General features: G+C 30.7%; 1 protein-coding gene and 1 pseudogene across 1 annotated transcript; both read left to right on the top strand.

The window, feature by feature from the left end:
- The first annotated feature begins 6,756 nt into the window (after positions 1-6,756).
- Positions 6,757-7,770, top strand: LOC114395952. The gene has a single exon (XM_028357819.1). The coding sequence runs from the start codon at positions 6,819-6,821 to the stop codon at positions 7,410-7,412; it is 594 nt and encodes a 197-aa protein (XP_028213620.1). The 5' UTR covers positions 6,757-6,818; the 3' UTR covers positions 7,413-7,770.
- A 2,905-nt stretch (positions 7,771-10,675) lies between these two features.
- LOC114396982 lies at positions 10,676-21,996 on the top strand (annotated as a pseudogene).
- Positions 21,997-22,891: the final 895 nt, after the last annotated feature.

Raw genomic sequence — 22,891 nt, 5'->3', positions numbered from 1 at the left:
AAATGCCTTGAGAGAAAATATGTCGGTCATATGAGCTGCTTCGGAAAGTTGACATCTGAATTTTGCTTTTACCAGAAATAAGAAAAGAAATAATTAATATTTTAAAAATTATTTGTGAGAATTTTGAATAAGTAAAAATAAGAATAGCAAGGCATTAAGTTGTTATAATGATTAAAACAATATCAACACAACAATTGGTAGGAAATAGGTGTGTATAAGGTTTTCTAAATCAGTTTTAAGGAACTTTCCAGTCTCAGACTCACGGTTAGGTACTTATAAAAATTAAAAATATAATTTCTCCTCATTTTTGTAATGAAACAAAAAAAATGATAAGAAACTACTTAACACAAACACTCACTTAATCAAAGGACATCTTAATTACAAAATGACATTTTTCATCGTAACAATAATATTAAAATAATTAACATACTAAAAAAATATTAATTTCCAAGTGTTATATAATCTTATTATTATATTATAAAGATTAATATTGAGTGAAATTGGATTCAAATTTTTTAAGAAAAGTTTTGAATTAAAATTTTTTGAATAAAAAATAAATATTTGAAAGAGACTCATTAAAAATAGGGATGAATACAAGAACACAATAACCTGTTTAAGGATTGTAAAAATCATTTTTTAAATAAATTGAATAAGTCCCGTATGTGAAATAAATGATCTTTTCAAGGTTTATATTAGGCTCAAAAAAGTCCACGAATAAATGGGTCCGTCAACGGACCCAAATAGTAAGTTGAAAAAAATATGATAGAAAAAATATATTTTTAAAAAAGTGAAAAATGTATGTGATTAGAAGAAGAAGAATTAACTTTATTTTCTAACCTAAAATTCATCACACAAAAATACATTGACATTTTAAATATAAAAAATTTACAATAACAATCTGAATTAAAGATTAAAATCTTAATATAATAAATTAATAATAATTGTCCATTAGAGGAAGGCAGATTACACAAGTAGTGGAAGAGTCTTGCAAATAAAATTTGTTAGGTATGTGGGTTTAAAAGGTCAATCTCATAAACTCAGTATCATGCTTATCTAGATCAGCATATTCACTCCTAACTAAAGGTGATGAGTCATCTTTCTTAAAAAAATTAGTTATTACTTATTACCAAAGTTGATAATCATACTTCACACATAAATAATATGGTAAACCAAAAACTCTATATTACAAATTAGAATACACAATTTGAAAAATAACACTTTTCGATGTCATTATCACTAATGTCACTAATCATTATCCATTACCATAAAAAATGATGTGTGATCTTGATGGTTTTAACTTAAAAATAATATTCAAATTTAAAAATTGAAAACCTTAAAAACTGAAACTAATAATTAAAATCAATAGAATTTGCTTTTGGATTTAAAAATTTCAACAATCAACTTGTAAAACCCATTATTGATCCTTATTTTATTTATTAATACATTTCAAGTTTAAATAAGTCGTATGAAATTGGCATTCCTTGCTAATTGGTAACATTAATTAGTTTATTATTATATTATTATTAGTTTGGTATCTTGTGTCTTGCATAAATATTAAATTCACATTTATAAGAGTAATTTTTTATATTTTTAAATTTTTTTAATATATTTTTAATTATTTAGTTTAAATTTTAAAACATTTATGTAAATAAATATTTAAATATATTTTTATATGCATACATGTTCTAAAAAAATTATTATTATTGAGGGTGTTGTCCTAGGTAAAATTCCCTTCAATTTGACCATGTACATGCTCATTTTTTAATTTGTTTTAAAAAAGTTGATTTAATTTATTTTTTGGGTAATTGTGTTATTGGTTCAAAGTATCTAATAACTTGTTGATGATTAATTTCTGTAAAAAAAGGACCTATGTTCATGTGACAAAACATTAATTTATAATATATTTTTAAATTAAATTAATTAATTAACTATATTAAAGTTATCATATAGACAAAAATAATATAAGTAGTAAGCTGAATTTATTAGAAAGAGTGATAAAAACCAATAAAATTATTTATATATATTATAGGTATGATGTAGATTAATTTATTTTTTAGTTGATTTAAGTACCAATAATATAACTAATAATTTATAAATTGATTAAATTAATTTTTATCTTTTAAAAACAATAATATATTAATTAGAATACTTAAATTAATGTTTTTAAAATTTTAAAACATATTTCTAGAAGAAAAAATGTATGAAATTAAAAAAACATTATATACTGGGATAAGTTATATATAGATTTTTTTTAACATTAGAAAAAAATTTTGTATACGAGAATAATTATATACCTATGTTAGAAAAAATGTATCAAATTTTTAAATAATAATATAAAATTTTAATATATTAAATATTAATAGAATAATTATATTATATATTGATAAATAATTATATACTTGTGTTAGAAGAAAATGTTAAATTAGGAATATTTTTATATGAAAATAATTATATAACTGTGATAGAAAAGATGCATAAAATTTTTTAAATAATAATATAAAATTTTATTACATTAAATGCTGATAGAATAATTATATTAAATATTGATAAATAATAAAATATATACGTAAATGTTACAAAAAAACTGTACCTCACACAGAAAAGGAATGTATAATCCGTAAATTAATTATACATGTAAAATAAAAAAATCATGATAATTATTAATAAATAATTACCATAATTATAATACATTAAATAAATTAAATATCATATAATATAAAATTTTCAGAATCAATTTAAAATGTAATAAGAATCATTAAAATGAATTGATTGAATTGAATAATACTATTTAATAATTTTGAAAGGAATGAATATGAGATTGTCACATAGAATCAAATCTTTAAATATATATGTATAGATGAGAGATTGATAATTATTACACTATTTTATAACTTTCAATTTAATAATGTTTTCTTAAAACGTATTATTGAATTGAAACTTCAATTATATAAACAAAAATTCATATTAATCTAAACTTATTTGTTACCTCTCATATAGATTAAAATATGAATAATTTAATTATCTTTTTATTGTTGTTTAATTTTGACACAAACGATCTTAATAATATATAAATATAATTCAACGATTAGATTAATAAAAATCACATTTATATCAAGTTATAGAAATAGTGTAATAGTTATTAATATTATATAATATAATTTGATTCCTCTTCATATATATATATATTAGATTTGGTTTTCTGTTAATTTTTTTATAATTTATTCCATCCCAATATATTTATTGTTCTAGATTTTTTTAATAATTCAAGAAAAACTAAAAACTAAATAAAAAATATTACAAGTTTACAAAATTAACTTTATCATCGTTATTAATTCATATATAATTTTTGTTGTCCATCATTATTTGATTCCCCATCAATTTTTTGCATTTTACTATGTTCCATAATATTTATGATCCTAAGTTTTTACCCAAAGCAAGAAAAATGAATAAACAAATAAGAGTGATAATTTTATAAAATTAACTATATAATCATTAATTCATTATGATTTTTGTTGTTCATCATTAAAGTTATAAGTGATATAAATGAAAAACAATAATTAATATTACGTTTAAAAAGTTAAAATAATATTTTTTTATGACGACAATGATCATGAGACGAAAAAAGTATTATTTTTTTCTTTTTTATGAGTGCCGTGCTTATTGATCGAAAATTTGGCAAAGAAATTAACTGTCATTGACCTGGAAAAGGAAAAAAAAAAAAAAGAAGCTAGTCGACATACGTGAAATTTTTTTGCGGACCACAGGTTTAATTAACATCCACTTATTTCAAAGGAAACTAGTGGCTTCTAGTGACTTATAAGACTTTATTGAAAAACGCCTATACTCTATATATTAACAATTCAATAATTAGTAGTTTGAAGGTTTTTTTTCGTAAATATACTTTTTCTCTCCTATTTTTTTTCATTTTATATTATTTTGTAATTTAATTTTTGATATATACTGCTTAAGACTTTGTGATTTGAATTTGGTCAATCTACACTAATGTACAAATCAACGTGTCCAAGGGACTACTAAGAACAAACAAATTATATAATTATGTCATGTATACCTAACTCTCTCTCCTTTTTTTTTTTAATTTAAAATATTATAAAATATAAATATTATATTATATAATTTTTTAATTGGTTTTAAAATTACTTATTTATTAAATTAAATTTTATAATTTTGTTTTTTAATTTTTTAAAGAAAATGATATTATTAAATATACTTATTTTTGTTTTATTATTTAGTTTACTTAACATATTTTTTAGGTGAATATTTTTATTTAAAATCTAGATTTTTTAATATAATTATGTTACTAAATATAATTAGTTTGTTTATGTCATTAGTAGTTATCATCCATCAAATACCAGGGATATATCACAATCGGCATTGACAACACTCGGCATATATCTTGCACAACATATTTCAGATCATCATTAATTTTGTTTTGTCATATTTATGTTGTAATTGTATTTTTTAATATGTTTCATTACTTTTTACTATCATCTCAGTTACTATTATTTGAAATTTTATGTCTATTGTATAAGATAGATGTATCAATTATTTTTTTTACTATGTTTTTTAGCTTGTTTCAATACTACTAACTAATTTTCTTATTTTTTTAATTAACGAACATAATAAAAAAAATACCAACAACACATAAATTTAACTACAAAAGTACATACAGCGTAACTAAAAAATTGTACTCTAATTTTATCCAATTTTTTTATTTTTCTTTATCTGTATATTTTTCTTTAAAAAATAAAAAACAAAATTATAAAATTTAATTTAATAAATAAGTAATTTTAAAATCAATTAAAAAAATTATATAATAATATTTATATTTTATAATATTTTAAATTAAAAAAAACAAAAAGAAGAGGGTGTATTTACTTTTATACAAAACACAAAATTGTTCACGAAACTAAGTAGATTGTGCTGGAAATTCACCAGTTCCAAGTACAAAGTCTAAGCATTATAGATTGAAAATTAAATTATAAAATCGTGTAAATTGAAGAAAAAAGTAGGAGAAAAACAATGTATTCACGGAAAAAACCTAATTTCAACTATAAATATTAAGTTAATTAATGAATTAATTAGACGATGCCCTTTTCTCAAGGGCTAACTAACTAAACTAATTTAATTTCAAAGCTCGTCTCTGCCGTAAGAGTAACGAATTCAAAGTATGCCTTCCTGTATATACACGTACATGTATATAAGTACGGTATTTGATTTAAGAAACACGGGTTTCATGTTTTGATTACGAAAATAATTAACGAAAATCTGTTACATGTTACATGATCAGTACTCAGTACACAACTTCCCCCCTCTTTTTTTTTTAAAGTTATTTTTAACAGTAATTATTTGTAAATTAATTTTCCTATATATATATATATATATATATATATATATATAAACGTGTAAAACTATCTTCACAATAAATATTATAAAAAAATACAAATATCATATCAAAAATAAAAATATAATACTTAAATGTTATTATTTTCACAATTAGATCCCAACTAAAAGTAATTATTCGAATATTAAAATATTGAAATATCATACATATTAGAAAATATATTAACTAAAATAATAGGAGGTGTCACAGCCCCATACAACACATGTAATTTCGTCTTTATGATATTATGTACATTTTGGTATCCAACTCCATGTACATAATGCATTAAAAATAAATCCTCATGTACACAATAACAGTAACATAAATACGCGCGAAACCATAATCAAACCATATCTTATTACCTTGCTTCGATTATGACGAGTCAGAATTCATTTTCAAAGCATTTCTATTTATTTATTTATTTTTTATCTTACTTTTTTTTACTGGAATTTATTTCTTATCTTATAAAAAAATCAATGATTGGAATCTACAACGCACTAAAATACTTGCAAGGGAAAGGAGGCAAATCTCTTGCGATTGGTCAACTTTGCAATCACCGGTTTCTGTATTATTTTTGCTATAACCTAATTCTAACATTTACTATAATATTTAGCTAAATATACATGGGTAGTTTGTTAAAAAGAGCTAGAAGGTTAATAAGTACTTAAAAGTAGTGATTGAAGAATTAAAGAGAAAAAATAATATAAAAAGCTTAAAATTTAACATTATCAATACACTCATACTGTATTTTGTAATAATCATCTATACTTATTAATATTTTTAAAAGAGTTGTTAGTCCAATCCATGTTAAATGAATTAAAGACGTGGAATTTATTACGTACGTTGGTCTTATATAAAAAATAAATTAGCGAGTCTGTTTCACCTAGCTTACATAAGCGACTTGTCTTATCCTAAAGCACTTTCCAGAATTTCATAGTTGTTATTTACCATATGATTCGTGAATCCTTTGTTTTTTCTTCATTCAGCTTATAGAACCTTCTACTTCGAGCCATAAATGTCTAAATACATGGATCACACAAGTAGGAAAATGGAAAATTCAAACGTAAACATCAAAGAATAAGTAGAGCACATTTTAGTTTAATATATAGTTTGAATATAACAGCACAACATCAAGGTTTAAACCTTATGTGCCGTGTGATGATTTGTTTGTGGCAAGTCTAACACATGAGTGTAACTCGAGAGAGAAACAAAAAACAAATCAAAATATTCAAAGCCGGCATGGCTGACCAGACTCCACCGACCCCTCCACGCCATTCACAAACAACCCTATTAGACCTTATCAAAGTCAGACTATTTCCTTCATATCTTCCCTTTATATAATATTCATCATTTTTGTACAATCTCCACACATCAACACAACACACAACAAATTCTCTCAAGATTTCTTGCCCTTACAATGGGAAATGCCGCAGTGACTCCATGCTTTCATCCAAAGAATTCCTCGTCATCGTCATCGTCGAAACTTATTTTTTGGGATGGCACCATGAGGTGTCTCAAGGGTAAGCACATTGCTGGTGAGATCATGTATGAGTTTCCAGACAAGGTAGTTTGCCATGCAGATTCTTTCTTCATTGGACACCCAATTCCTGCTTTAGCTTTAGAGGATGAGCTCATTCAAGGTGAAGCTTATTTTGTTCTCCCCATTGATAGCTTCACATGCAAAACCCTTTCTATTTCTTCACTCTTGTCCTTGGGATCAGACCCTAGCAAGTCCACCATCAAATTTGGGGAATGCCCTTTTGAGTACTTGAAAGGTTCCAATGGAAGGGTGTTGATAAAGGTCATGCCCGAGTTCATCACAAGGCTAATCAATAGAAGTAAAAGACCTTGTTGCCCCAGCAGCAACGACAACAACAACTTCCTATGCAGCACTCCTGAGTTGAGAAAACACTACCAAATGCTAGTGAAATCCAAGGACCAAGTTTGGTCACCTAAGCTTGAAACCATTTCGGAAAACAAGGTTAGGTTTTCACCGTGTAGATTTATATAGGTTTAGAAAGGAATTAAGAAAAAGAGATGGCAGAGGTTGTATCTACTAGATAGTTTTCATTTATTAAAAAGTAGAGAGGTATGCACTTGAAAATTGTACAATTATACATTACACACATATACATCAATTAATTACGCCCTAGTTTTGTTCATAATTTTGTGAAGTGATATGATGAAAGTTGTTTGTAAAATAGTCAAAATTAATGAAGATCCAAAGCAAAAACTGAATTATTAGTACCACCGTGAGCACTCCAAAGCCACCGTCAATTCAACCTGAAACAAAGTGTGCTTTCATCTCCAAAATGCCATACCAGTGTATTTTCCAAAATTATTTCATCAATAAATAAGTTCTCAGCAAATTCTATATGTATTTAGTAAATTTCAATTTTGGAGATGACATCCTTAATTTCAATGTTGATATATACCACTATCTTAATTTTATTTATGTATGCATATTGACATTTAAAAAATACAACAATAACAATAGCAAAATCTTATCCTACTAGATAAGATCAACTACATAGATTATAAGACTTATTTGTCAAAATTAAAAACAAAGTTTCAAAATTACTATTTAGCGTTAAATTTCCCTTAATGATCTCTTCCTGTAGAGTTTCAAGCCAAAAGATAAGGTGCATACATATTGGAAATTGAATTTTTATTACTAAGATGTAGGTGACTCAAATGTAAAGTGAAAAATTATATTTTACTAGATAAACCTTAGTTAAATGGATACATTAAAAGTAATTTTTGTTTCAACTTCAAAGAGAACTTATTTATTATAGTTGGTAGCAATCTTCACTATAAACAGATAAAACAATTAGTGGGGAAACATAACATATGAAGAGAGAGTGTGTGAGAAGAGAGATTGTGAAATAAAGTTACTTTGTTGAGAGAAAAATGTTTTTGTGTGAGAGTGTTATCATTTCTTATAACCATTGAGTGGGGTACTCAGGTTTGTAGAGTGATAGACTATTTAAGGTGGATTACAATCATGTAATCATTTTTGTGATAGCGAAATACTTTTTGAGACGATTTCGTGGACATAGGCAGGAGGTGGCGAACCATGTTAAATTCTTGTGTTTGTTATTATTTTTTTACAGTGTAATAATTGTTGTGCTCTCATGATCCTCTGTGGGTGTGAGTAATTTTATTTGTGGAAGCGTTGATTACCTAACAGTGGTATCAAAGCTATGGTCGGGAACACACAAAGGTTCGAGATACCATTGTTTGACAGAAAAATAAATTTTATGATTTGACATAGTACTATTAAAGACCTTTTGGTGCAGCAAGGTCTTGATCAAGCGTTAGAAGATGAAAGGCCAGCTTCTGTAAATGAAATCGAGTGGACTAAGATCCAAAGGAGAGAAGTGAGCACGATTCGGTTAGCCCTTGCTCTCGAGATAACACAACATGTTGAAGGAGACAACACCGAAAGCCTTGTGGGAGAAGCTTGAGAATATATATGCGTCAAAGTCGCTAACCAATCACCTATGCTTGAAGATGGAGTTGTATCAACTCAAAATGGAGATGGGAGGAGATCTCCAAGACTATATCAACAAGTTCAATCAACTAGTAAGTCAATTGTTGAATGCAAATGATAAACTCTCTGAGGAGGAGCATGTGTTGTGTTAACTCATTGGCACATGTACCAAATTGTCTCAAGTAGTAAAGTACTCAGAAGTCTGAGTATCGAATCCACAGAGACTTTGTTTTGTACTTGTGTTGGATAATTTCCAATTTATAAGGGAAAAGATAAGATGAGTTAAAAGATGAGTAAAAAGAACAATAACTAAACAATAGATATTAATAGAAAACAAAAAAAAATAATAGGGAATTCAATGAGATGAGAATGTTAGGACCTAGCATGTCTTATTTGCCTAAGAAATATTATTTTATATTTTTCTCTACCAATCAGGTGAATTTTTCTTACCCACTTCTATTAGAATACTTGCCCCTAATGTCTCACGACGACAAACCTATCTTACCTATCTATCTCCCAAATGTCTTTGCAGAGATTCAATAGATAAAATGCATGAAGTTTTAATTTTAGATGTTTACTTTGATGCATGGGCATAATGCAATCACTCTATGTCTAGCAATGATTTTATTAAGATACCACTTCCTTTTAGTTCTATTAGAAATTACCCTCTGTCGAGCGACTAATCCCTAAAACTGATACATGTAAGACCTTCCTTGTATTTCTATTAAGGATTACCCTCTGTCGAGCACCTAACCCCCAAAGATGATGCAAGGATGAATGATACATGAAATTAAAATAAGAAAGAATAATAGGAAAGAAAACACCTGTTTGCATTGATAGATATGAAGTGTACAATACACCTTTTGACTTTTTAGGTCTGTCATGCCCTAACTAAGGGTTTAACCTCTTATAGCCATAAGGGGCCTTAAATTATAAAAGGGGTATAGGAGCTGATGGAGGAGAAGGGATGAATAAAGAGAACAAAAAATGATGAAAGAGAAGAAAGAATTCCCTAAGGGAGGGTTCTCAGGCTTTAGGTGTGTATTAGAGCGCTTTGAGACTCGGTGTGTCTTTTCTCCTTGGCTTGACTCCCTTTTTATAGTTGTTGTAGTGGACTTGGGCCTGATGCAAAAATCTTTCTTATTCATATTTTTGATATTTTCTGCATCTTTTTGGATTTTATCTCTCATTTTCATATCTGCAAGTCATAAATAAGAAAAATATCAATTTCTAACATTTAAACCAAAAATAATTGCTAAATAAATATTTTTAAAGATATTTCCATTATATTTTTATTAAAAAAAAACTCATATTTAGTAGTTATCACGTTGTTGTTGTTGGCCACACTACCAAGGTCCTTCAAAGCTTTGGTTCAAATGTTGCTTGTGGGAAGATCAACTTTGAATCTGGATGCGGTGACTGCCGCTCTTAGAGAAAATAAGAGAATGATGAGAACTAAAAATGTTGATGATGAACACCATGCAATAGTTGTGGTGGAGTCTGAGCGAGGGAGGAATCATTCAAGGAAACATGATGGGTCAAAAGGAATATTAAAATCGCAATTGCGTCCGCAATGAGATATGAGTAACATACAATGTTACTATTGCAGTGAGAATGGTCATGTGCAAGTGAGGTGCAAAAAAATGAAGGAGGACCTGAAGAAATTAAGAGATATGAACAAAGATGACGCCAACTCCTAAGCTAATGTAGTAAAAAGTGTTGAAGATGAAGATGATGTGTTTTTGGCAACAAATAATGAGGTTGCTAAAACAAAATGGGTGATGGATTCTGTTGGCTCAAAGCACATTTGCAGATATCGAGAGATGTTTGATACTTTGAAAATCGATGGAGAATTCGGCTATTTCAAGTTATGGAATGGTGGAAAAATGAAGGTTGAAGGCATATGGAGCGTGAGGATGAAGCTCCATGATAGTGTTATTCGAACTTTCTCAAATGTGAGGTTTGTACCTTCTACTGTTGTCAATATGATTTCTATGGGAGAGATGACATCACAAGGATACAAGTATGTTGGTTCAAAGTGGGGATGCAAGGTGTACAAGGGGAGACATTTGGTGTTACGAGGACACAAAATAAAGGTAACTTTTGCTATTTGGATGGTCAAGCCTTGAAGAGGAATCATGATAGCAAAGTGAAGAAAGTGAAGTTTTCTAATGTTGTGAAAGTGTTGGGAGATACTTCCGTTGGAGGGAGAGTTTGTTCACTTTCAAATTGATTGAAGGATATTTCTCTTTTGGGTTGAGGGGGAGAATTATAGAGTTTCAAGCCAAAAGATAAGGTACATGCATATTAAGAATTAGATTTTTATCACTAAGGTTTAGGTGACTTAAATGCAAAGTGAAAGATTGCATTTTACTAAATGAACCTTAGTTAAATGGATGCATTGAAAGTTATTTTTGTTTCAACTTCCAAGAGAGCTTATTTATTATAATTAGTGACAATCTTTACTATAAATAGAGAAGAGAATTTATGGAGAAACACAACACATGAAGAGAGAGTGTATGAGAAGAGAGATTGTGAAATAAAGTCAATTTGTTGAGAGAAAAATGTCTTTGTGTGAGAGTGTTATCATTTCTTGTAACCATTGAGTGGGGTTTGTAGAGTGATACATTATTTAAGGTGGGTTAGAATATTGTAATTATTTTTGTGATAGTGAAATACTTTTTGAGACGATTCCGTGGACGTAGGCAAGAGGTGTCAAAGCACGTTAAATTCTTGTGTTTGTTATTATTTTTCTACGGTGTAATGTTTGTTGTGTTCTCACGATCTTTTGTGGGTGTGAATAATTTTATTTATGGGAACGTTGATTACCCAACACCTCCAACTTCCTTTTTAGTCTCCTCCTTTTAACTAATGACAAGTTTTATGTTGGTTGTCAAGGTCCTAGCTAAAACAATCCTCCTCCTTAACCAAAGCTTGGGACCGATTATGAAAAAACATAGGTGGCGTTGCATATTTAAAAAATAATACATATAAATTTTAAAATGCATAATATAAATAAAACTGTGCAAATGGGTCAAAATCTAGTATCATATTGTACATTTTGGTATATTTTTTGGAGGTTATACTGATTTTCGCCGTTTAACCCATGTCACCTCATTAAGGTATCTCTAGTAATGGAAAGTTGTCTTAAAGACCAGCTGACACAAGGACCTCAAAGACATGGTCAACTTGTCACCCAAAGCTGGCACTTGCGTCTAACTTGGATACATTCGGTGAAAATTTATAATAACATGTAATGCATACTGCAACCACATAGCTTTCCATGTGGCATCAAACAAATCTAATGTGTTTTCCTGCCAGAATGCCTATATTAATTTTAAGGACTCCTTTTCACATTAATGAACTAATTCAACTCATTTTCTCACCTCTTTGGTTCACATGCATTCTTACTTTATAGTTGGAGTCTTCGTAGGTGTCGTTGGAGTCACACACGGAGGACCACTCCAAACCATCCTCGAGATTGCCAAAATCTTCCCTTGTGTGCACCGTCCGTACAACAATTCTTTAAGAAAAACACACTTCTTTATGCATAATGATGACAAAACACAAAAATAAGACAACACCATAAGAAGATAAAAAGATCACACAAATTTACATCCATAACACAAATTTATTTAACATGATTAAGTCCTTAAGTCTACATCCATAACACAAATTTATTTGCCGTAGTTTGGTCTCTCATGCCTACACCCATAATACTAATTTATTTAATGTGATTCAAATCTTCATGCTTACATCCACAACCTCATTCTAAGTTTTTTTTTGAAAAAACTTGATAGATCCTCCTTTCACGTGATCTCCTCTCTCACTTAAGGTGGTGACTCCCTCTTCAATTTTTGTGGTTCTTCTTATCTCAACAACCTCTATTAATAAACTTAGTATCATCATCTTAAAAGAAAAAATAAATCTCTAATTTACTAATAATATCTTTAAATTTAAACAACATCCTAAAGATAAGATACAACATTTTAAATCTAAACAATATCCTAGAGATTTAAAATTAGAAATTTGAATAGTTTTTCCTAATAATCCCTCCCTTAATTAAAAATTTTAAATTTCATCTTCAACCCTTGCCATCATGGATGCTGGTCAAAATCATGCTTAAGCTCCGCAAAAACTTTGGCATGTTTTCTGATATGTTATGAATATATACTACTTGACTTGTACCACTATTAGCTAGTGTATTTGGAACACACTATTTGACTTCCACATCATCAAGAAGACTTTTAGCATAAGAATTCCACACGAATTCACCATTAGTTTCCTCAAACTTTAATACTCGTCACAAGTTAGTTAGCTGCACAAACTATCAACTCTAATACCTTTTTGGGTAAAACACACACCTCTTCATGCAAAATGATGAAAGAACAAACAATAAAACAATAAAGGCAACATCATTAGCAAATAGAAAAATCACATAAATTTATTTAATGTGGTTTGACTTTTCATGTCTACATGTAAATATTATTCATATTTCATCATACAAAAGAGCGAGACAAGTTCAATTGTAGCTAGTCTAGTGGACGCAACAACATAGATTATGTTTGACAAGTCATTTCGTATTTTTTTTTTTGATTAGTTGAAAAGTTAATTTGACTATTTAGTAAATAAGATTTCATCTCACACACTATTTCAGCGTGTTTTGTTCTCACTCACACACTTTTAGGAAAACTTTCCAAAAGATCACCCATTCCATAATTACTCCATAATTATAATTCTTTTAAGTCATCATTCTTTAACTATACAGTCTCATACCTGTATAGTCTTTAAATTCCTCTCATTTTGGTGTGATTCGTCTGAGGTGTTTCAAGTAACATTTTTTAAAACAATAGCTTATAGCTTCTTGTTTCTTTATATTGTATTTTTTATCCTTAAAATATTTATTAATTTTTCTTATTACTCTCTTTAAATAAAATAAGATTTTATTATTTATTAAATTGTTTATTTTATAAATCAAGATATTGATAAATAAATGATAAGTTTATTTTATTTTTGTTATTATATTTTATAACTTTTTATATTATACTATTTATTTTAATCATTATATTGTTTATAATATTTAATTTATTATTTGAACATAATAATTCACAAAATTGACAATGATAAATGTTAGATTTATTTTTTTCTATTATTTTAAATAATTTTATGTTGACCGATTTATTTTAACTAGTATACTAATTAACATAATACAATTATTAGGATAAAATAAAGCATAATAAAAAGATAATAATGTCTACTTAAGTGTACATTTCTTTTATACTTTATTCTAAACTTGATTAAGTAGAATATATAATATGAAAAATTGTAATAATTAAAACTAAAAATGTAACTAAAATATTTTTTTTATAAATAAAGAATTTTAATAGTTTAAAATTAATTGAAAAAATAAAATTATAACACCTTAAAATACATTTTTATCTGTAAAATAAAATTAAAAATTATATAAAAGTAAAAAGTATCACATAAATATATGTTCATTTATGTTAGTTTAAATTTTTCAGTTATCTCAACAAATAATTTTACCAAACAATTGTCGTTTAATAAGTTAACTTATAACAACTTTCAACTATTAGTTTTCAACTAATTTTTTAGTTTAGTTTTTCAACTAGTTTTGCCAAATATTTGTCTAAATAAACTAACTTAAAAGCTTTCAATTATAACATTTATCTTTTCAGTTAGTTTTATAACATAATTTTATAATTTAATAAGCTAGTTTAATAATTTCTCAAATTTGAACTAGTTTGTTAGTTAATTTGTGGAATATAGTTTTAGACCAACAAAAGCTTCATTCAAAAAATCTTTCGTAAATTAATGCAGAAAGAACCATTTAATTTAATAGGTTTGAATACAATAGTACAATATCAAAGTTTAACTTTACACCACGATTTATATTTTTGGCAAGTCTAACACAAGAGTGTACCTACTGGGGAGAGACAGAAAACAAATTAAAAAAAAATGTTCAAAGCTGGCATGGCTGACCAGACCACACCGACCCTCCATGCCTTGCACATATTAACAACCATAGAACTTTTTTATAAAGTCAATTTAATTAAAAGTCAACTATTTCCTTCACCACATACATATACATCATCCCTTCATATAATATTCATCGTTCTTATACATTCTCCACCCATCAAGAACTAACACAACCATTCTCTCAAGATTTCTTCCTCTTATACAATAGGAAATGCAGCAGTGACTTCATGCTTTCATCCAAAGAATTCGTTGTTATCGTCATCATCGAAACTTATATTTTGGGATGGCACAATGAGATCTCTCAAGGGTAAGCACATTGCTCGTGAGATCACGTTTGAGTTCCCAAACAAGGTAGTTTGCCATGCAGATTCTTTCTTCATGGACACCCCATTCCTGCTTTAGCCTTAGAGGATGAACTCATGCTTTAACAGTGTTTATATTGCCTCAAAAGGAACAACACTAAGTGAGGCAGAGCAAGAACAGAGCAATCATGCTTTAACAGTGGCCATTGCCTCAGCAGTAGTTGCTGAAGCTGTTGTTACTGCTGCTCATGCTGCTGCTGAGGTTGTTCACCTCACTGGGCAACGCAAGGAAAACTCAGAAGAATCTCAACCTGTTCAAACTGCATTTCGAGGTTACCTGGTGGGTTTGTCCAACCCATTCTCTTTGATTTGTGTCACCTTAAGACCACTTTGCATAATCTTTACATTCACTGCTAAATTCCTCACTCGTGGATTTCTTACAGCATTCAGTGTTTTAAAAAATTCAACTCAAAGAGAGTAAAAGAAATAACAAAAATTGGCAAAAAAAAAATAGAGAGAGAGAGAGAGCAAGTACTAACAACAATAGAAATTAGTAAGTGGAAGAAAAAACCAAAGTCAACTTACTCTATTCTTTGTCATTTGTTTTCTCTTGATCAGTGACTGATATGTTAGGATATGGGACGTGGTTATGCCTTTTCTCTATGGAAGGATATGGTAGAAATGTATGATAGAAATGATGGTAGTAGGAAGAGGATGGGTTTTCAGATAATTGACACCTTAACTTGAATTGTGCTTATTAGCTTCTTTACTTACATTACATGGCTTGCTATAACTTATGCATTTATATAGGTTACATAGGTGATTTCTACACACTTCTATACTACTTAGTCCTAGAGTCTTCTAGACTCATCTATCATCTACCATCCATCTCTATAATGTTCTAGGTGCTTCTATGACTTTAGATAATAAGATATTTTTTTACATCCATCAAGAAGTTTCTACACACTACAACATCTCCATAGGTGTAGAACTCTCTAGATAATGGACCACCAATTATACATCTACACTTTTCTAGATTAATCTTCAACACTCCCCCTTAATCTAGAAAAGTCTTGAACTCCAAGCATGTATTTGAATTTGATGAACTTCTCTGTTGCAATTGGCTTGGTGAAGATGTCTGCTAATTGTTCTTCAGTCTTGCAGAACTCCATTTTGATTTCTCCACATTCCACGAGCTCTCTGATGCAGTGGTATCCAATCTCAATGTGCTTTGTATAGCTGTGGAATACTAGATTCTTAGTCATTGCAATAGCTGACATATTATCACAATGAATAACTGTTGGAGTCTTGGAGTCTTGTTGTACTTCTTGCAGAATTTTTCTGAGCCATGTCGCTTCACACGCAGCGCTTGTTGCAGCCATGTATTCTGCTTCTACTAATGATAGAGCAATTGTCATTTGCTTCTTTGACGCCCATGATATTGCTTTGTTGCCTTGAAGAAACACATATCCACTTGTGCTTTTTCTATCATCTGTGCTTCCTGCCCAGTCGCTATCTGTATAACCTGTCAAGTTAAAGTCTCTATCTGCCTCGTACAAAATGGCAAAATCCTTTGTGCCTTTGACATATCTTAGGATTATCTTGGTTGCTGCAAAGTGTGCTTTGCTTGGGTTACTCATGAATCTAGACACGATGCTAACTGCATGTACGATGTTTGGCCTTGAGTTGGTTAAGTAGATTAGCGAATCGACTAGGTTTCTATAAACTGTTGCATCAACTTTGTTTTGCCCATCATCTTTTGAAAGCTTCTCGTTCATCGCCATAGGTGTGGCAAGTGGTTTGCAATCTTGCATATTGAACTTCTTCAATAAGTCATCCGCATATTTTTCTTGCGAGATAAATATTTGTCCAGGTCTTTGCTTGACTTGCATGTCGGGAAGATATCTCATGAGTCCAAGATCGGTCATTTCATACTCTTGCATCATAGCCTTTTTGAATTCTTCAATCATTTGTGAGTTGTTGCCGGTGTAGATTAAATCATCTATGTATAGGCACAAAATCAATGAATGATTACCTTGCATCTTCACATATAGTGACGGCTCACTTGGACTTTTGAGGAATCTATGCTCGACGAGGTATTTGTCTATTTTGCTGTTCCATGCTCGGGGAGCTTGTTTGAGACCATAAAGTGCCTTTTTCAAGTGATATACTTTGTCTTCTTATCCTTGAACTTTGTATCCTTGTGGTTGCTCCACGTAGACTTCTTCTTCAATCTCTCCATTCAAGAAAGCTGATTTTACATCTAGTTGGTAGACTTGTAGCTTCAACTGTGCAGTTAAGGCTAGTACAATTCTGATTGTTTCCATGTGCACAACGGGAGAAAATGTCTCCTTGAAATCAACTCCTGGCAGTTGTGAATAGCCTTTAGCGACAAGTCGTGCTTTGTGTTTCTGGATTGTTCCATCCTCATTATATTTAATTTTGTAAACCCATTTCAGGCCAATGATCTCCTTGTCTTCTGGTTTTTGCATGAGCTCCCATGTATGATTTTTCTCTATCATTTTGATTTCCTCGTCCATGGCTTTTCTCCAAACTTCTTCTGTTGATGCTTCCTCAAACTTTTGAGGTTCATAGGCAAAAAATCCAACATTTGTGTATTTTGGATTCGGTTTGTGTGGCCTTCCTGATCTTCGAAGTTGTTGTTGTGGGACTTCTTCTACTTCTTCTTGCTGGTGCTGTTGGTCATGTTGTGTTGGTGATGGTGGCAGTGTGCACGGGCTTGGATTGGTTACTTCTTGCGTCTCATTGACTTCAGTACTCCATTACCAGCTTGCTCCTTCGTTAAAGATGACATCTCTTGAAATGATCAGCTGCTTTGAATCTAGTTTGAATAATCGGTAACCTTTAGATTGGTCACTATAGACGACAAAGATACACTTTTCTCCTTTTTCATCGAGCTTTTCTCGGTTCTCCTTTGGAATGTGCGAATAGGCAACACATCCAAAAACTTTAAAATGATCAACTGTTGGTTTTCTATTGAACCATGCTTCATATGGCGTCATATTTAAGATTGCTTTAGTTGGAGAACGGTTGAGGATGTATACTACTGTGCTAACAGCTTCCGCCCATAGATTCTTTGGCAAGTTCTTGTGTTGTAGCATTGATTGAGCCATTTCCACAATGGTTCTGTTTTTCCTTTCAGCGGCACCATTATGTTGTGGAGTGTGACGAACAGTCAGCTCCTTCTTGATGCCATGATCATTGCAAAAATTGATGAATATGTGCCCATTGAATTCTCCCCCGCGATCTGTTCTCAAGATTTTGAGGGAATGCCCACTTTGCTTTTCCACTAGGGCCTTGAACTCCTTGAAGCAAGAGAATGCATCAGATTTTTTTTGGATGAAGTACACCCACATCATTCAAGTGTAGTCATCAACGAAGAGGAGAAAATATCTTCTTCCACCAAAGCAGGGGGTACTTGATGGTCCCCAGATATTAGCATGCACCAATTGAAGTAGAGCTTTAGCTCTCCAAGATGTTTTTGGAAATGGTAACCTATGCATCTTGCCATAAATGCAACCTTCACAAACTTTAAGGTTAGATGAAATAAAAGGAAGCCTAAGCACCATATTTTTTTGTTTTAATAATTTGAGGCCATTAAAGTTTAGATGACCATATCTCAAGTGCCACAGTATGGACTCATCCATATTCTCACATTTCAATTCATTGTTTTGCCCAAATGGCATAAATAGAGGAAATAATTTATTAGGAGCCATTTTGATAGAAATAATTTGGCCCTTTCAATTATCAATGATATTACATTTATCATCATCAAAGATGACTTTATAATTTTTATGAATAAGTTGACCAACACTTAGAAGATTTTGAGTAAGACCTGGCACATAAAAAACATCATGGATATATTTTTGGCTACCATTTTGAGTTTTAACAGCAATGGTGCATTTTCCTTCAACTGTTTGAGCATTTCCATCACAAGTGTAACTTTGGATTTTATTGTCTCATCTAGTTGCACAAAGCAACTTTTGTTTTTTGTCATGTGGTTTGAACAACCACTATCAACATACCATACATCCCTTGATTCTTGAGAAGATAAAGCAGAGTACAAAGTATGATCAAGGGATTCTTTATTTTCTAGAAAATTTGCTTCTTCTTTTTGTCGGTAAAAACAATCTTTTTCATAGTGTAGGTGCCTTTTGCACCTTTTGCATTTGTACCGACAATCATTTGTATCATGATTATTTTTCTTGCATAATTTGCAATAGGAGCTTGAAGCATTATTACTCCATTTCTTTCAGCTCCTTTTACCACGATTAGTAAATGCTCCTCCTCTTTTTTTGAGGAAATTTACTGTGGTTATTTTTCTTATCTCCATCATTTTTAGAGATATTAATTTTAGATTGGAATGCTTGCTTTAGTGGCTGCTCAAATCTTTTCATTCTAGCTTCATGAGCTTCTAAAGAGCCCATTAATTATACTAGAGTGAGTTTAGATAAATCTTTTGATTCTTCTATGGCAACCACAATATGATCATATTTTACGGGAAGACTTCTTAATATTTTTAGTATTATTTTGTTGTCTTCAATCGTGTCCCCGTAACTTTTAATTTGATTGAAGATATTAGAGACACGAAAGAAGAAAGATTATATAGATTCATCTTCCCGCATTATTAATGTATCAAAATCCTTCCACAAAGATTGAAGTTTAATAGAAATTACCTTGTCCGTGCCTTTAAATTCATTTTTCAGAGTCTCACACGCCTCCTTTGCATTTTTTGCTTGCATGATTCTTGGAAAGATATCTCTACTAACTCCTTGTTGGATGAATAACAGAGCCTTAGCATCGTGTTGCTTGTTTTGCTTGTACTCATTTTGCTTTGATGCTGTCCACATAGCCAATTCTTCTTGGCTTTCTGGGACTGGATAGCCATTCTCTATAACATCCCACAAGTCTTGTGAGATGAATAGAGTTTGAATTTGGATGCTCCAATAATCATATGCTTCCCCATTAAATATGGGAACTAAGGTTTGGTTATAATTGAAGGTTGGTGGGCTAGGTGATGTAGCAAAGGCCATAGGATCAACACTACTCTGATGCCACTGTTAGGATATGGGATGTGGTTATGCCTTTTCTCTGTGAAAGGATAAGGTAGAAATGTATGATAGGAATGATGGGAGTAGGAAGAGGATGAGTTTTCAGAAAATTGACACCTTAACTTGAATGATGCTTATTAGCTTCTTTACTTATATTACATGGCTTGCTACAACTTATGCCTTTATATAGGTTACATAGGTGATTTCTACACACTTCTATACTACTTAGTCCTAGAGTCTTCTAGACTCATCTGTCATCTACCATCCATCTCTATAATGTTCTAAGTGCTTCTATGACTTTAGATAATAAGATATTTTTCTACATCCATCAAGAAGTTTCTACACACTACAACATCTCCATAGGTATAGAACTCTCTAGATAATGGACCACCAATTATACATCTACACTTTTCTAGATTAATCTTCAACATGATATAAGACATTATAGGCAAGGAAGGCTTTGAGGCTCACCCAAAATGGAGTGTCAGCTAATATAATGCTAGATACAACGATGAGAGGATATATATGGAGCATACAGGATGAAGAATTTTCTGCACTAAGCTTGGAAACGATGAAAACAAGCCCGAAAAGAGGAGCTAGGGAGGAACTACTGATTTGTGCAAGAGATGCTAGGTTTGTATAATCCAAAAAGGGATTTCAACTTACAACTAAGTAAATTTAGGGTTTAAACAAACACAAACTCACAATGTCAACAAATTGATATTATCATAAACACCAGGCATGCATCAATGAAACCTATTTTATCGAGGACAACACGAACAACAAACTTGCGGCTGAAAACAATATTGATACTTACTGCACATCGGTCGGAGTGAAGACCAAGCTTGCGGTTGGTTGTCGAGACTTAGATAGACAATGACAAGGTTGCGGCTGCCACAATTCCAAGCTCACGACGGAGTGAAGGAGCGAGGTACGACCAAGCTTCTCCTCTGCGTTCGGAGGTTTCCAGAATATGTCAAGAGAAGTTGAATGAACGTACCAGTAGCAACGAAAGTGAAAAATCACGAATTAAAATATGAAAATTTCAACGACGGTACTGGGTATAAACCGTAGTAATCTTGTAACATACAAAGGCGGTTTTTATAAAAGGCGGTTTTATAACATTCACATCAAAGGCGGTTTTATAAAAACCGTCGTAAATGCCTTCATAAAGTTGATTAAAATTTCAAAAATGCCACTGCGTGGTTTACTACATCGGTTTTCTAATAACCGATGTAGATTTAACGATGTAGATTGTTTATTTTGTAGTAGTGTCATTCAAGGTGAATCGTATTTTGTTCTCCCCATTGATTGCTTCACATGCAAAACCCTTTCTGTGTCATCCCTCATGTCCTTTGGATCACACCCTAACAAGTCCACAATCAAATTTGGGGAGTGCGCTTTTGAGTACTTGAAAGGTTCCAATAAAGGGTGTTGATGAAGGTCATGCCAAAGTTCATTGCATGGCTCATCAATAGAGGTAGAAGACCAAGTTTCCCCAACAACAATTATAGCTTCCTATGCAGCACTTCGGAGTTAAAAAAACACTATCAAATGCTTGTAAAGTCTAAGGACCAGGTTTGGTTACCTAAGCTTGAAACCATTTCGGAATACAAAGTTAAGTTTTCACCAAGGTAGATTTATAGGTTTAGAAAGGAAAGAAAAGGAGAAGGTAGAGATTGTGTCCACTAGATAGTTTTCACGTATTAAAGTAGAGGCCTATTCACTTGAAATTTGTGCACTCATACGGCACTCATGTATATATCAATTAATTACGGCCCCATAGTTTGTTTGTTTGTTTGTTTTTTTTTTTTTTTTATAAAAGGTTGGGTAAATTGGATTTTAGGATTTATTAGGATTAAGACAAACCTCTTAAGATTTAATAAATGTTTATAGATGTATTCATCAATTATCTATTAACAAGATTTTTACGGTAACGAAAATCAAACTCACATTCTTATGATATGAGTTTGATTCTTACTAATTGAATCAGCATGTAATTTATTGGCTCCAACCCGTGGTTCTAGCTGTTCATAATTTTGAGGAAGTGGTATAATGAAAGTTCTTTGGGAAGTAGTCAAAATCGATGTACTTCTCGAAAGACTAATTCCTCCGGGCCCCCGCCCCCAATTTAGAATCAGAACACTGGTTTTGTTGTTGATCCCGTACATGCACTAAATTATGTGTCATCCTAGGCAAGTGACTTGTTGCTTATATGCGAAAGATATACTATAGCAACAGAAGATTGATTATTATATAGGATATAGCTGAAAACAAATAAAAAGAATGTGTAGCCATAGAAAAATTAAGGTTAATTTTACATTTGATCTCCCATAGTTTACATGTGTTGCAACATAGTTACATAGTATTGTAAAATGTGTAAGAAACAAGAAGTTATTTCCAAGAACGCTTCAACCTAGAAAACAGAAGCTTCAAATTAACAACACCTGAAATACAATCCCCAATCGCTGAGAGCGTCAACACTGCCTGAAATATTAGCACTTCTAGTGATGCTTTTTTATTAATGGGTACGAAACTTGAACTTGTAATCATGCAAATGGCCCAAGAAATACAAGATCCATATCGATCTACAATTGTCAAAGGAGTCCCTATTTACTAAAAAAAA

Source organism: Glycine soja, chromosome 18 (assembly GCF_004193775.1).
Source record: "Glycine soja cultivar W05 chromosome 18, ASM419377v2, whole genome shotgun sequence".
In the NCBI taxonomy this organism is placed as follows: Eukaryota; Viridiplantae; Streptophyta; class Magnoliopsida; order Fabales; family Fabaceae; genus Glycine; species Glycine soja.
Note: the sequence above shows the minus strand (reverse complement) of the source record. Positions and strands in the feature narration are given on the sequence as shown.

Coding starts and splice junctions, on each gene's coding strand:
- LOC114395952 (XM_028357819.1), top strand. CDS start 6,819: ATGGGAAATGCCGCAGTGACTCCATGCTTTCATCCAAAGAATTCCTCG.